This window comes from Pleuronectes platessa, chromosome 10 (assembly GCF_947347685.1).
Source record: "Pleuronectes platessa chromosome 10, fPlePla1.1, whole genome shotgun sequence".
Classification (NCBI taxonomy): Eukaryota; Metazoa; Chordata; class Actinopteri; order Pleuronectiformes; family Pleuronectidae; genus Pleuronectes; species Pleuronectes platessa.
In genome coordinates, this window is record NC_070635.1 from 19243505 (window position 1) to 19260196 (window position 16692).

Sequence of the window (16692 nt, forward strand, 5' to 3'; positions counted from 1 at the left end):
ACTAGGCTATCGTTATATAGCACTATCATGCCAGACCTATGTAGAGAGTGTGTCGACACCAGAGTTAAGTATAATGTTAACTAGACATATGCGGTGAAGTTTATGTTGCCTGTAAGCAGTGCGAATATTTCAGTATATAGCCAAGGCAACGAAATGCCGCACCGAAATCTGCGTCGTGATTCAGTAAGGTAGGTATTGCCCGTGTAGAAACCGGTATGTGGTTTGTACCCGATTTAATTTTCCTAACCCTAGAACACGCTGGTGGTGAAGAGACCATTCGTCAAGGCCGTGGTGCACAACAGTTGTTTCACAGATATATTTCATTATCTAAGAACTTGTGAGCAGAAAGTGTTTGATTGTGATTGTACTGTGTGTTGATGTGCTGCCTGGAGTGACTCCTCACTATTGCCCTTAATATTGTTACATCATTGTGCATCAACACAACACTGATTACGAGATGAAACAGTCTGCAGGAAAAGAAAAGATGTCTCTTGTGGAGACCTATTGAGCAGTCATTGAAGGAGGGAAGATAGGAGTGAAGAATGAAGGGATGTATGAATGATAGATGGATAAAGAGGAGCAGAATCAGATGTAGAGAGGTTTTTCAGAAAGCAGGAAGGATGATGAAGGAAAGGGGGAGGAGAACACGGCTGGTAGGGTGGGTTGGGTTGCTAGGGGAGAGTATGTCAGACTGCTGCTGAGAGCCAGGCCTGCTATTGGAAGCTACTTGCTTAGCAGGAGAGAGGCGGAAGAGGAGAGAGAGAAGTAGCTAATGAGTATTGTAGGGTGGTTGCTGAGACAGCACTGGGTTTATTTATAGAGTGCTGGCCAGCCAGCCCTTAGATACCAACAGCGAATCAGCTGACAGAGAAAGAGGGGGCCCCAACCAATGGCAGCACAAGAAGGGGGATGCCAGATTGAGGAAGTGCTGTGAGTGCCTCTCGGTCTCTTAAAGAGACGGTGCAGATTTCTCAGTACTAGGCAGATATTCTCCCTCTCCAGCAGTGTCATGTCTGTAAGCAGGCCAGGACCCAGAGCACCACAACAGTCCCAGTGACTGTGATTGGATTACTTTCTCTACCTCATCACACAACAGAACAAAGTACAAACATGCAGTGTAACACAGAGGTTCAAAGCTGCTCAAGCAGATCCTCATTTAGCCACAGAGCTCTATTTAGAATCTCAGGGAGCCATTTGGAAAAATATGTAAAGTGCTGAATAGAGCTGTCTACACCATGTATGGAAGATAATCGTGGTGAGGAACCTATAATTACAAAGGTTATTCTTACATCTTCACTGAGAGTGTCTGCCCTGAATTATGTTTTACTAGCATAAAAATAGACCTAATTTGGCCCCCCTGAAATCTCTCTTACTTTGACGAGAACAGAGAGCAGTGGCACCGCTCACAGAGGGCAGGAGCTCTGCATTACTAACTGGCTTTTGTTCATCTAAACCTATGTAAATCTGAGGTTGTCCATCTAATAGCCTTTTCCCAAAGGCACTGTATAGCCTGCTTTAGCTGCTCCGACCTCAATATTGTCAGCGTGCTTGGTATCAGGGCCAGTCCGCACTGGAATCCTAAACCAAGCTGTTTCTTGCACTAAACTGACGGGCTCTTCATCTGTGGTCATGCAAGGGAATGGATAGAAAACTGGCTGTTGGTCACATCTCAATATCGCAGCTTGCACCTGAATCTCTGTGGTTTGGAGACAAGTTTGTACTTTTTGTTCTTACTTTCAGAAAACAGTTTTCTGATGTGGTCTTCTCGTGCTCTTTTTACTTTTGCATCTATTACTATTGCACTGCAAACATTTTTTTCCTGCTCTCCTACTTCACAGTGAAGCCATAAGCCATTTCTTTCATTACTGTGCCTATCAAGCTGAGGAAAACCTATTGTTAACTAAAATGGAGCTTTGCAGTCATTTAAGTGAGAGTGATACAGGTGTCAACAGTGATTCATTTGCACGTACACATTTTCAGGTTCTCCTAGGAGGAAAGGGAAGAGTAATGTCTGCTTGCTCTTTTGTTTTTGTCTGAGTCAGCCTCTTTTGGAAACTTGCCTGTTAGTCTACAGAACTGAGCACTGGTGACCCTTGGACCCTTGGTTTCAGTAACTTCAGACAAGCTCCTCCCCAAACTGTGGATCCGATCTGCGTTCAGGAGTAGTTTTGGACCAATCTCCTTACAGAGCTGCTGCAGGCCAGGCTTGTTGTTGCCATGTCTTGTGTGAACATCTGCTTCTCTGTTGGAGTAAGGTCTAGACTCTTGACTCCCAACAGGTGGATTTTCCTTGGCCGAGTTTGTTCTGTTGTAGATTCACTTTGGTATTTGCATTCACCTCTGCATCAACATCTTCTACTGATCTTCCACTTATGTTAATCTAGTTTCTCCTTGATGATGCTGAGCTGTCCCGGCAGAGGTAGCAAATCCAGACATCAGGCTGTCCCCTCCATTGTACTTCACCATTGTAATGTTTGATGCTGGTCTACCCTTCCACTCTTACTTTATACATAGTGCTGCATTTTCCTCTCAAACAACCCCCCTCAGCTTCATCTGTGCACAACACATTTACACAGTCACTTTGTGGAGAGTCAAGCTCCTATTTGACAAACTTTAGGTGCACTGATGGTTTTTTAGAGAGGAGCAGCTTTCTCTGTTGTGTCTTGCTCCATGAGGTGTGTGGTTGACTCATTAACAGCGATGTCAAACCAGCTCTAAAGTGATTCCTTTAAACCTTTAGCTGTTACCCTGAGCTTCTTTTGTACTTAAATGATCATTCTGCTTTGTGCATTTGGAGTCATCTTTGCTGGACGAACACTTCTAGTAATTTGTAATCTTTTCAAACTTTATGCCGATCAACAACTCTTCGCCCTATCTCTTGTGAGATCTCTTTCCTTTGACACCTATTTCACAACACACTCAAAACGTTTCAGTGTTTTTCTTATCGGTAATCAGTGCATTCATTGAATGAATTCCAGGTTTTCTGACTCCCAACTCCACTGAGCTTTGGTTGATGTCATTGGCCCAAGCCATTCACAGACTTTGTCCAACAGACACTGTGAATGTATGAATGATATAAGACAAGGACCAGAACAACACAGTGAGGTTTGGAAATAGCTAAAATTATAATTCTTATTCCAAACTCTGGCCTATGAAAGTGTGATATTATCAAGCCGACCACCAAACTATTGATTCGAGTGTGTTCCCCATGGTTTGCTCCACACATTGTTCGCCCATTGTAGCAGCTCATGGGGCACGTTGAACTGGCCCTCCACATTTGCAAAGCAAAACATTAAGTGCCGGTTGCAGTTTTATTATTAAATGATGAGTCTTAGTTTGAATCCATTATGTGACAAGATTGATAAAATGTAATGTTCATGTTAGTAGCCCACAACGGAAGTAACACACACCAGGCAACATTTTAAAACACTAAAGCATAGAATAGATTGTTTATTTCAGTTTAGCCTCTTAATCCAGTTGAATGTTAGCTGCGTGTTAAAAGTCAACTATAGTGTACTGTCAACACAAAGAGATTGGCAGCAGTCAAAGATCTTTGTAACTAAATGGTGTCCGTAATAATTAATTAAATAAATGCAGTTCATTCGGAGGGACGTTAGTTGCCTAAAAGAGCAGAGAGGATTGTGGACTGCAGCTTTGTTTAGTTCCCCATTGTAAATGGAAGTCTGAGTATAGATTTTTACTTGTACAAACCTGGCAAGTCAGTAAATCCTCCATCTGATCCTGCTGTCTCTTCAATGTGAGGATAAAGACTTAAGGAACAACCCAGAAACATTTCAAGATTAATTTGCTAATTTGTGAATTTAGCCAATGTTTGTTTAACTCCCAGATAGGTTTGTCTGATATTGACTTAGCAGTACTTGGTAGAGAGCACTGACAGGTAGACACCATAGTCGGTACATATCAGCTCTTCAATGATCAGATTTAAGGGTGTTTATCAGAGTTATTTATGTTGTTTGAAGATTAAAAACTGGATACATTGTTAACAGGTGGTTTAAGTAAATATTAAAAGTGTTATCGTGCTCAAAACGTCAGCATCAGTTGGGATCTAGCTTGAAATAAGCATGCAAATCTGAAAGTCCTCTGATGCATCTTGCACTTGTCCATTTTATGCGCTTGGATATTCGTTGTGTATTTTGTACAATATATATGGGCAATATAGAAAGCAATAATCAATGTATTTGATTGTGTTGTGATGGACCTTTGGTTTCTGTTCAATTATGGCGCAAAAGCTGATATGCAGTAGGTGCGTTGTACCAAAGATGGAGGCAGAGAGGTGGTTTAAAATGTTGGAGATTCCCTCTCTGATCATCTCTCTCTCTCTCTCTATCTCTCTCTTCCTTCTCAGGTGTAAGCAGCTCAGGATGTCCGCCCACCTCCTCCTCCTCCTCCTCCTCCTCCTCCTCCTCCTCCACTGCCCAGGGCTTCTCCCTCGCTGAGCCAGCCATGACCAGCCAGCACACACATACACACCCCACCTTCAGCTCCATCCACTCCATGGCCGAGCAGCAGCAGGTAACACACACACACACACACACACACACACACACACACACCCCTAAAGATGTAAAGTGCAGTCTTATGTTAGTTTCTAATGGCTTATACAAACAAACTGTAACATGACAATACCCACATGTTCCATCATTATAATATAAAATATCCATAAACTGGCAAAAGTCCAAACTGTATATCAAAATATCAAAATTTGGCGCCAACATATTGATAATCATATCTCCTGAGTCAAAAGTAAGATATATTGCTGCATTGATATTTTGTCCAGAAGTTGAATAAAGTTAGCATTTAATTTCTGCTTACTAGATTTGTGCCCGCTATCGTTGTAGGTATTCTATCGTCATTTGTTTTTTTCTGTGGATATGAATTAGAAAATGCACCCATTATACTAATGCTTTGAAGTTAGAAGTCACAAGTGTTGTTGATTGCCATGGTAATCACGGTTAACATCAGTATGCAAATGCCCCACCCACACCATGTCCCTCTACATGGAAATACTTATGGTGCTTTCAGGCAGTGAGCAGTCGCCTCAGGCAACGCCAGTGTTCTGTAGTTTGAATCGGCAGCAGCAAAGTGCACTATAGCTGCAGTGGCTCCAATCCATGTCCAGTCCTACCAGCCTTTACACAACAGACTGCAGCCATCCAATAGGTTATAGGTTCAAGGGCACTGTAGCAAGACAACTAGCTTTGCTAACTAGTTTTGTTAAGGTAGCTTATTGCCTGCTGGTAAGGAAGTGTATAAGTCAGTGAAGTCGCAGTAGCTGTATCGTTGCCATCTCGGCAGTTTCTGTGGTCGACGTGGCCACAAGATGAGCCACCAGTTGAATTCCGATTTACAAGCATGGCAGGCGCCCTCCCTCTGCTTGCTGCTACCTCTTTCACCTCTGCCTGGGAAAGCTGCTGTTGCATAGTTCAGGATAAAAGCAACTCAGATCCAGGAAGAGTAAGGCTGGTTTTTATTCTGGCTGCAGAGAACTTACAGAGCAAGTTTTTATCCTCTCAAACATAATCCACAGGTCATGGGAATTTGTTGATCACATGTCATCCGTGGGTTTGAAAAAGGTTCATAACTGTTTTTCCAGGTTGCTGTGGGAGGTGCAATAATTGTTTTCAAGTTGTTTGGGTTGAGTCAAGAATAGCTTTTGACTCCAACAAGGTTGCTTCTTCTTACCTCTTTTGTTTACGGCACACTGCATTGCCTGTGTACCACAAATACAACGAACACCTCAGCTCTTTGTATTTGTCCTGCATCCGTGCCTCTGCAGCCTAAACTCACCTCCTGAAAGAACGAAGGTGCTTCCTCACACCAGTGGAGCAGTTGAAGTAAATTTGATAAACACAGCTAAATTAGAGGAATTTCCGTGTTTGTATAGGCTCAGTTAAGTTGGCCATCAGCTGACAACACAAGCCACCATCTTCACTTTAGCTATGGTCAGACTGGAAATTTAAATCAAATTCTTGAGTGTAACCAAAAGATGCGCAGCACATGAATATGAGCAGCAGATAACAATGAGGTACAGTGAGGACTGATACACATTGCACATTATTGATTAAAATAACCAAACAATTAAAAAAGGGACACTATACTAAAATACTTGTACTTATTGTAAACCTATAGTCAACAGCACGTGATTTAACATTCCTGGAAAAAAAATTGTTTAGCTTAGATAATTGTTGTATCGTAATTTAAATTGACACCGCAGTAGTAATTTTGAAAAAATAACCCTAAAGCAGTTACAATACCTAGTAGATTAATGGAGTAAGAATCTGACTTTGCACTCTTCATGAAAGGAGGTGGAATATCTCATCGATTACTCAATTTATATTAGCCCATGTTAAACAGTATATATGTCTTTGATATCTGATTTAAATGTTGAGAGTTTTTGCTTTTGTCTTTTACAATGTGGCACACACTCTGGTGCTAACGCTAGTTGGAATTGATTGTCATAAACAAATGTAAGTATTAATAAATCGTCACTAATTGCAATGTTGCTGTTCTCTGTAGGTGCTGTCTGATATGACCATACTCCAGCGGAGGATCCCCCCTAGTTTCAGAGACCCTGCCAGCGCCCCACTGAGGAAACTCTCTGTTGACCTCATCAAAACTTACAAGCACATCAATGAGGTAACACACACACCGTTTTATGTGTTTGCATTTGTCTTTATTTGTTTGAATTACTCTTTCACCACCACCAGGGGGTTTATGGTTGGGGAACAACTGAACCAAACAGACCTGAAGGTGCTTTTCAACACAAAGGGGCCAATGCTTCAGGGTTCTATGTAACTGTTATTGGCTGCGTGAGATCTTAGAAATGATGGTCTAAGAGGACAATGACTTTGGACACTTAAGTTGGTCCATTGTAGTAATATCCGTGTAGCTCAAGTCATACCTTATCATACAACTAGTGTATTTAATATTTTATCAAGGTAATAAAGCATTGCATTAATTTGAAAGAATGTGTGATGTGCAAAAAAACACTCCAAACATCCTGCAACTTGCAATGACCACAGGTGCGATGGTGAACGTGTCACAACACCTGTGAATGTCTGAAGGCTCAGCTGAGAGAGACTACAAAAACAAATGTTACACATTTTGATAAGGAATACAAATAGATTACCATTCTCGGTATTGAGAGAATGATGTGCTAACCCGCACTACAATTAGAAGAACAAGTTAAGTAACTAATTAAAGGTAATTGAAGAAAGATGTTTTCGTTTTCTGTGCTGTGAACTTTTTCTGTGCTTTGATCCACAGGTGTACTATACTAAGAAGAAGCGGCGGGCCCAGCAGGTCCCCCCAGAGGACAGCAGCACCAAGAAGGAGAGAAAAGTCTACAACGATGGCTATGATGACGACAACTATGACTATATTGTGAAAAATGGAGAGAAGTGGCTGGACCGCTATGAGATAGACTCGCTGATCGGGAAGGGCTCCTTCGGACAGGTATGGACTAACTTAACACGTTATTTACATTCCAAAGTCCAACAATCATTCTGACTAATTTCTTGTCACGTGAAGAAAATGAAAAACTGTGAGTAAATGTTTGTATCGTGACATGATGTAAACTGTTGTTGATGTCTGTTTACAGGTGGTGAAGGCCTATGACCACCATGAGCAGGAATGGGTTGCCATAAAGATCATTAAGAACAAAAAGGCATTTCTAAACCAGGCACAGATTGAACTGCGCCTGCTGGAGCTCATGAACAAGCATGACACTGAGATGAAATATTACATAGGTAAGATGAACAAGACGCCAACACACATTACAGTGAAGTGGGTGCAACTGACGCTCTTGTTGCATTAAAATGGTTGTCTGCATATACATGTGTTCACACTGGGTATTGAATTAAATTGAAAGAAATTTAAAAATTTTGATATGTGCTCATAGTACATGCATTGTAGTCACACTCATTCTGGCAGCACATGAGCTGCAAGGCATGAAGCATCTGTGAAGTGTTATTAGATGTCTGTCACTGATGCACTTCTGTTTCTATAAATGTGTCAATCCACATGACTCTGACAGAGTATCACTGACAGTCACATCACACTATTACCATTCTTCAGTAGACATTAGTAAACAGTCCAAAAATACATTGAAATTGTCGAGCTCAAAAATAAAGTTTAAAGTAAATTTCGATGATGGTCCTCAATAAAGAGGGAAAAGTATAATGAGTTGTCTACACAGGTGGTTTTAGGGCTCAGTCCATTTTCATGTGTTTTACACTGCACAGCGTTTCATGAGTCGGTCTTAAAGTGCTTCAAAAACAACAGCCCAATACTGTGAGTGGCTCTGCGTGGACAGATCTACAATATGCAGTAAAATATGTCACCTTTATTTATCACCAACATTCTGAGATTCATCAAATATTCCTTATGGAAACAAAAACCTTGTCTGGAGGAAATGAAGAAAACTCCCAACGTGACTTCTGATATTTACCTCTGTGAAACTTGTTGTATAATACACAGCCTATGAAGTATAACAAAGTGTCAAAGTTCAATCTTATTGTTGGAGGCAGACATTTATCCAAATAAAGAATAGTAACTCAAGGTCCACTTACTGTTGATGACAAATGTCACAGTCTTCCTCAGAAGTGGAGTTTGCTCTATTGCAATGGAGAAAATAGTTGTCATCAACATACTTCACTCATCCACTGATAAAGACTGAGAATTCGCTTAAAGCTCCAGAAGAAGCAAGGGTTTCTTTTGTTATGAAAAAATAAAAGTAATGCAGCTCGAGTTACTTTTTCAATTATTTTCTATCAAACTTACACATACATGTCCACAGTAATATATTGGTTTGAGTCAGTAATGGCAAGTCTCAATTAATGACTTAACCGAGAACTCTTATAACAACTTTTTTTTCTTCCTTAATGGGAAATCTGATAAAATGTGACTTGCTGTGCATCCAAAAGCCAGAAGATTGATAGAGGTCATGTTAATGTTGATGTCCAGTTCTCACTGTCAGTGTCTATATTAACCATACTTCTTTTTCCCCATCTGTCTGTGTCTGTCCCTCATCTTGTCCGTGTGTGTGTGTGTGTGTGTGTGTGTGTGTGTGTGTGCGTGTGTGTGCGCACGTGGGTGTGCAGTCCACCTGAAGCGTCACTTTATGTTTAGGAACCATCTCTGTTTGGTGTTTGAGCTGCTGAGCTACAACCTGTACGATCTGCTGAGGAACACCAACTTCAGAGGAGTCTCCCTCAACCTCACCAGGAAATTTGCACAGCAGCTCTGTACAGGTGGGAGCATGGAAACACCAACATAAGGCTCATGGCTTTTTTTTGTTTGTTGTTGAGATCTGCCCCCAAGTGGCAAAAAGAAAAATTACAGTTTTAATACATAATCACAACAGCACCGAAAAATATTTTTGGTCAGATGCCATTCGGTAAGACAGAGGAGAAAATGTAGGAATTAATTATACAGGGGCCTCTGAACGCACTCACTTTAATGGAAAAATGATGTCAAGGGTTTTGAACTTCACTGTATATCAGAATGATGATAGAAGATCTTCGACAGTTACCTGTTCCCATTCCATGTGAGTTTTCATTACTTATGTCAATAAATAAAGGTTTATTGCAGCTACAATTCTAAATATTATATATATATATATCATATCAAAAGAGGTCGGGTTATAAGTATTGTTTACACCCACTAATAAAGTTATTTCAAGATGCATTAAACATTGTAAGCAATGTGGTCCCAATGAGGAAAATAAGAGAAATGTCTGTTTTTGTACACAGCATTATTATTCCTGGCCACTCCGGAGCTGTCAATCATTCACTGCGACCTGAAACCGGAGAACATCCTGCTGTGTAACCCCAAGAGATCTGCCATCAAGATAGTCGACTTTGGATCCTCCTGCCAGCTTGGACAGAGGGTGAATTCACTCACATAAACATCCACACACCTTCCTATGACTGTCAAATACTATTTAACATTTCGCCATTGTGGTTTTGATGCTAGGTGAATAAATGCACGATATCATACACATTTCGTAGTTACAGTACAGTTCAAGTTGCAAAGTAGGAAGAAATAAGTTAGAGGTGAATTGATCTGAATCTACTGGATGTTACCTCTTCTTTAGTCGAATAACCGAAAATGGGTCGGCAACGATTCAGAACATGAATCAATTGTGCAATAATTGTTAAGCAAAAACACTAAACATTTGCTCCCAACAGTTTCTGATACCTTTCCTTGTACCTTATAGTTAAGTGAATTCATTTGAGTTTAAACTTTAAATAAGAAAAAAAAAACACCCTGATATTTTAGGCCATGGGAGACATGGCAGGGAGTTTTTACATTTATCTGCTATCTTATAGACAGAACAAATACACGATTAACTGACAGTGGGCAGATGAACTGATAAGTTAGTGCTTTGTCCCTAATCTCCTGCCCCTCCTCTCTCGTCCTGCTCCTAGATCTATCAGTACATCCAGAGCAGGTTCTACCGCTCTCCTGAGGTTCTGTTGGGAATGCCATATGACCTGGCCATCGACATGTGGTCTCTGGGATGCATCCTGGTGGAGATGCACACAGGAGAGCCTCTCTTCAGTGGCTCCAATGAGGTAAAAGTAACGCTGCTATAAAGCACGAGTCAGGCTGGAGAGGATTCAGTATTATCCATGTTAACATGTCTTTCAACATGTTCCCAGGCTGTAGTTTGCTTGTACAGGAAGGGAAGAAGTGGGTTATGTGTTTTCTATTCGCACCTGATATATACTGTATATTATATTTAAACAATATAGATTCTTTTTTAGATTGTTTCCCAAGACTTAATAATTAGTGAATATGTATTCAGGATGCTGAATATGTGTGTTGCAGTATGTCGACACCATAAGCCACATGTTCTGGACAATACAAATACTAATTGTGTGTGTTTGTGTGCGTGCAGGTTGACCAGATGAATAAGATTGTGGAGGTTCTGGGGGTCCCACCCAGCCACATGCTAGATGCAGCTCCTAAAGCCAGGAAGTATTTTGACAAGCTCTCAGATGGTCTGTGGACAGTGAAGAAGAACAAGGACATCAAAAAGGTATTTGATTTTAGTCCCATATGAAATTGTAAACAGCAGACAGAAGAGTTACACTTTTAAAATGCAGAAACACTGATGGTTTGCATGAGAAGGACTGACGTTTTTGTGGACTTGGTGTCTGCTCCAGCACAATGGGACTGCCATGCCAAGCTCAAGTGAGAGTCAAAAGTACCTCAGTGAAAAGTTCTTGTGAAAGCAGTCAAATGTTACTTAAGACTTTAAATCCCAAGCTGTAAATACTTTATTAGAGCCACCTCTACAAGACGTAGATCATAGTTTTCACTGGGAACTGTTCTCCTGAAGAACTCGTCCAACAGTATAGATGGCTGGCCGGAAATGTTGAAGTGCGCTTGTGTGTGTTTTAGAGCAGCAAGTCCTGCACCACTTGTCTATTCTGTTTGATTTAATGGAGGATACTAAGTTCATGTTTGACTGTACTGAAATATTTGTGTGTTTTCCAGGAGTATAAGCCCCCAGCCACGCGGCGTCTCCATGAGATTTTGGGTGTGGAGACTGGGGGCCCAGGGGGCAGAAGGGCAGGGGAGCCAGGACACGCCCCCTGTGACTACCTGAAGTTTAAAGGTAAACCAGCGTTAGTGTGGAGGACACCAAACCAAACATTATTAGGACATTTTAATATTTTTATACTTTCCAGATGTATTAATGTTGATGTACAGTCAATACAGCCAACATGTCACGTATACATTCCAATACGAATATGACAATGAAAGGAATATCTGGACTTAAACATCCATGTACATGACAGACATTTAAAATAACTTGCTGTTGGCAGGCTGCGTTACAGCCATCAACCTCTTTTCTATTTGCTGTGGGGACAAAGAGATCCTTTCCAAAAGTGAAGAATTAAAAGTAGAAGTAAAATGAGTTCATGTATTTTACAACCGAATGCAGTTGCCCTTGATTTAACCTCTCTTTGCTAAACATGACCTGGAAGACTGAGAATCTCCTTACACAACAGAGTGTAGTACAAATTTTAAAATGGAAGTTGGGGAGGAACTGTCTGTAGTATCATTTATTTTGGTGAATTCAACTACGTTGACACCCAGTCACTTAAGAGGTGTCATAAGTCACGTTTACATGGACATCCAATCCAGTGTTTGTGTTGAAACTACTAACAACAACTGTCCGCTTATCAGGGAGAGTCAAAACAGTCCACATGGATTATTGTTTGTGCACCAATGCAATGAATGTTCGGCTAACATGGGGGTGTAGAGTAGGTGAGGCAGCAATCCAGCTCCCTCCTGTTTCCTTGTAGCTACTACAAAATGTTATCTTCATCGTGGTCATGTTTTGTCCTCTTCCAGACCTGATCCTGCGTATGTTGGACTACGACCCTAAAAGCCGCATCACGCCATTCTACGCCCTGCAGCACAATTTCTTCAAGAAGACGACAGATGAAGGAACCAACACCAGTTCATCTACATCCACCTCTCCTGCCATGGACCACTCCCATTCAACCTCCACTACTAGCTCTGTTTCTAGCTCTGGTAAAATACACACCACCTGCTCCACACACTCTTGAATCCTCCATCTGCAGTTTCTCACTAGGCTATCCTCTATCTCAGTTGTCCGATTAAGTAGAAAAGATAAATCTCGATAAAGAACGAGTTGTCCTGGATTTTAGTATTATTTATTAACCTGCTAAGGAGTAAGAAAGGAGTTGGGATCTTTAAGTGTCCCAGGTGCTATGAAAAGGGAAAATGGAGGGAAATAGGTCTCCTCCAGCTGTGTTAGTCTAGTGAAGTAGCTGAGAAGGGAAGAGACACGTAGATACCCAGCTGCTGCCTGCTGACCACTGAAAACCGGTTGTTCAGAATGAGAGGATTCCATTTACCTCAAGGAGAGGGAGTCAGCTTACCTGTTGCTGTAGAAGACCACAAACAGCCAGTCTACACCTGAATGGACTGAACCCTTGTGCAGTTCATTTGTGGTGTTATGGTGTCCAGCCCCAGGATCCAGTGATTCTAGACAAATGCCATGTGGGTGAACTGAAAAGGTTTCCTTCATCATGTTTTGAAGTAAGATGACTTGTTTTATAAACAGATCTTAGTGCGACACCAGAGGGGAAGAGTGAAGCTGCAGTGAAGTGCTGCTGGACTTCCCTTTAGCTGTGTCTCAGTTCAGGGGCTGCATCCTTCAGAGGACTTGGCCCACATGGCCCATGAAGACCGCCTCCTTCGTGGGCCGTTTAGACCTTGAAGGCCGAACCATAATGAGACAGGTTTATAGAGGCCTTCAATAATCAGCATCCCCAGCTCGTTCTGCTGCCGAAGTTGTACACGATGATACATACATACAAGGTTCATCACTGAAGGGCAATGAATTCTGGGATAGGTTTGGCCAGGAAGGGTCCACCTGTTCGAGCATTCGATTCTCAGAGGCGGAAATACGCATTTGTCGGCTGCATTTAGGGGAGCCTTTCAAATGGGACAGTGTAGTTCTAGTCGCGCCACTGTGAGACAAATCTGCCTTGAGTGCCGCCTCCTAAGGATGCACCAGCTGAATTGAGGGACAGCTTTTGACATCAGTAACAGTGATACACACATCAGTCAGACTATTGTACTTCCAGTTCTGTTTGTAATACGTCAGTTTAAATCAGAATAGGCCAGTAGTACAGGTGCAAGGATTTTTTTTCCTTTAGTCCAGACAAAGTGAAACAAGAAGCAGATATGAGAATCCTCTCGAGAGGACTCATAATAAAAGCATCTGTGATTTATCCACACATGTAATCATGTTTCAAAGAGTGTTTAAAAGTCGCATCAGATGATTTCATGAATTTCTGTCAGAGCTGCCAACCTCAGTATGAGTTTAATGTTGCTCTCTTTTATCGACAGGTGGCTCCAGTGGTTCTTCCAATGACAACCGCAACTACCGCTACAGTAACCGCTACTACAACTCTGCTGTTACACATTCAGACTATGAGATGACCAGCCCTCAGGTATAAGCAGCATTGCATCACTGTTTAACACAACACCTCTTCAAGTGACATCTTACATCCCAATCCCATTCCACCAACTTGACCTGTGATTTGGACCTGCTCAAAAAGCTTCTTTAAGTTCCTCTGTCAGAGCAGGACTCTGAATGTGTCTCACTTCTGTGTTTTTGTCTCGGCTCTCCCCCGCCAGGCTCCCTCCCAGCAGCAGATGAGGATGTGGCCAGGCAGTGATGGTGGAGGTGGGGGTCAGGACCCAGCATACACCCAGTTGCTGCTCCACAAGCCAGCTGCCTCCCAGCAACACCAGCGCCACTTCCTGGATGCGCCCCACCACCCCCACCCAACTTACTCCCACCACGGAAACGGTGGGCGTGGCCTGCGGCAGGGCGGACAGACGGGCATCGGAGGAGGGGGGGGCCAGCAGGGATCCTCGCCCCAGATGAGTGACAGCATGGATGTGGGCGTGTCCCTAGGGCTGCACCACCTGGGTGCGGTGTCTTCCATGGAGGCCTCTCAATTTGGCTCTGCCTCCCTGCCCCTCGCTCTGCCAATTGGACTGTCTGCCTTCCGGACTCGGACGGCCCCCACCGCCCCAGGGCCACAAGCCCCAACCCCTGAGGACTACTACCCTGCCTCCAACAACAATAACCCCGCTGCGGGGGGCAGAGGGAGGCCAGACTCGGACGAGGGGCCAGCCAATTCTTGATAAAACCTGAACCATGCCCTAAAGCCATACAATTTTAACTACAACTACTACAACTACACACATACAGCCAGAGTTCAGAGACAAAGAGGTGAACTTTGTGCTGAAGGAGACAGTTTGTACTGCATGAGAGGAGGAGGAGGAGGAGGAAGGAGGAGGAGGATGCTGGGAAAACTCTCCTTTTATCCTGTTTTAGTTTGTTGTCTTTTGTTGCAACTGTAATTGGAAAGGAATGATTGTGACAAGTTTGTTTTTATTAATATTATTATTGTTGTTTAATATTTGATTTTTCTCGGGTTTGAGGAGTTGTGTGTTCTACTTGGTTGTTGTTTAAGCCTGGAGAGGAGGAGGAGGATGAAGAGGAAAGAGAGAGGAGCCATGCTTTTCCATTTTACTCCACATGGTGGCTGTAAGTGGACAGAGAGCACATGTTCATGTTCAAACCGGTTAGTTATGACATAATTATATTTGCAGCTCTTAGAGACGAGCAGTCTTGACACACACAGACAAACACACTTGTATACAGTGTGTATATATATATATGTATTATGTACGTATACACACACTGCTGCATCGAGAAGACAGAAGCTGGTTTCAAAGATAGAAAACACCAACATATGTGTGATTCAGGACTCATGGATTCTCTCTCGTGTCTGTGTTAAACTCACTTTTTCTTTGAGTTTGTGTCCTCCCTCTGTCGCTCCCCGCCTGGTTGTCACAGAGTACGGAGAGAGGGAGGGAGGTGGAGGGAGGAGAAGGTGACAGGACACTGATGCCGTGCTGGTGCTCATAGGGATCTCCTTCTCCTCCTCATCCTCCTCTTCTCCCCGCGCTCTTCTTCATCTCCTCCTCCTCCTGTTGTGTTTCTCCTCCAGACAGCTCCTCCTCTCTGTGCTGCTAATCACCATGACAACTGGTCCGGATTGCTGCTAAAGATCCAACACAGATCAATTAAAGAAATAAAAAGAAATAGAAACAGAAATAAAAAAAAAAACTTTTTAACCCTTCTGCTTAAGAGAAAAGGATAAAGTAAGAACCACTGCATCTCAATGTATTTATTACTATTTAACAAGAAAAAACAAACTGAAAGTAACCCTTTTTTCTGCTCTTCTTTGTTTGGTTGCCTTCTTTCTGCAGGTGAGCTCTGATTGGCTATTGTAACAGTGACAGTAACTGGTGACATGGGAATGCCACCGGTTGTGGGGGCTGGGTGGAGGGGAGGGGTTGGGGCAAAATAAAGTTGGATATATAATAAGAATAAAGAGTATACTTTTGCACACCAAAGTCAAACAAACATCAGATCTCCGCTTTTCTTCCTACTAATATGACCTTGTGTGTGGTCAGGATGAAGCTCTGATGCTTGGCCTCTCTCCACCCACGCTAAGCCATGGACACCTCATGTGTTCGTTATTAGATAAAAGAATGAGACGTGAAATAATCATATGAATAAATACACACGTTATATGTCACACAACCAATGGTAGACAGCCAATCAAAAGCTAGTGTTTGACCGAGACAGATGAACAAAGGATTTGGGGAAAAAACACGAAGAATTTGGAAAACAACGAAAAGCAGGATATAACATAACATGACTAATTGATTTTTTTAATTATTATTATTATGACTGTTTTCCCTCATTTGGTCTTATTTACTACTGAAAACTTTTGAACTTGCTCAAATACAACAGTGGTCTAAGATGTTAATGTTAATTAAAAACGAAGTGGTCGTGGTCACACTTTTAAATCAATGATTCTTTCATCTCAGATTTCTGTATGACAACATGTTCAGTTCAGTGGGAAACAGCAGCATCCCATTCACCTTCAGAATAAAAAGACGGATTCATCTTTACAGCTACAAGACTCCAGCAGCCTGGTGCAGAAGATACAAATGACATCTCTACTGTGCTGGTGCTATTACTAAAAAGGAAGGTGGGTTGCAAATAATATTTACCAGATGACCCACCTCATC

General features: G+C 42.2%; 1 protein-coding gene across 2 annotated transcripts in view; it reads left to right on the top strand.

Annotated features, from left to right (window-relative positions):
• The window catches only part of dyrk1b (dual-specificity tyrosine-(Y)-phosphorylation regulated kinase 1B), a 46733-nt gene extending 30262 nt beyond the window's left edge, over positions 1 to 16471 (top strand). For both annotated transcript variants that reach the window (XM_053433159.1, XM_053433157.1), the window contains exons 2-13: positions 4367 to 4533; positions 6538 to 6657; positions 7288 to 7476; positions 7622 to 7769; positions 9123 to 9272; positions 9774 to 9910; positions 10452 to 10598; positions 10925 to 11065; positions 11527 to 11647; positions 12391 to 12573; positions 13921 to 14024; positions 14212 to 16471. In XM_053433159.1, coding sequence (XP_053289134.1) covers positions 4465 to 4533; positions 6538 to 6657; positions 7288 to 7476; positions 7622 to 7769; positions 9123 to 9272; positions 9774 to 9910; positions 10452 to 10598; positions 10925 to 11065; positions 11527 to 11647; positions 12391 to 12573; positions 13921 to 14024; positions 14212 to 14727 — 2025 coding nt within the window. In that variant the 5' untranslated portion in view covers positions 4367 to 4464 and the 3' untranslated portion in view covers positions 14728 to 16471. The remainder of the gene's footprint in view (positions 1 to 4366; positions 4534 to 6537; positions 6658 to 7287; positions 7477 to 7621; positions 7770 to 9122; positions 9273 to 9773; positions 9911 to 10451; positions 10599 to 10924; positions 11066 to 11526; positions 11648 to 12390; positions 12574 to 13920; positions 14025 to 14211) is intronic.
• Positions 16472 to 16692: the final 221 nt, after the last annotated feature.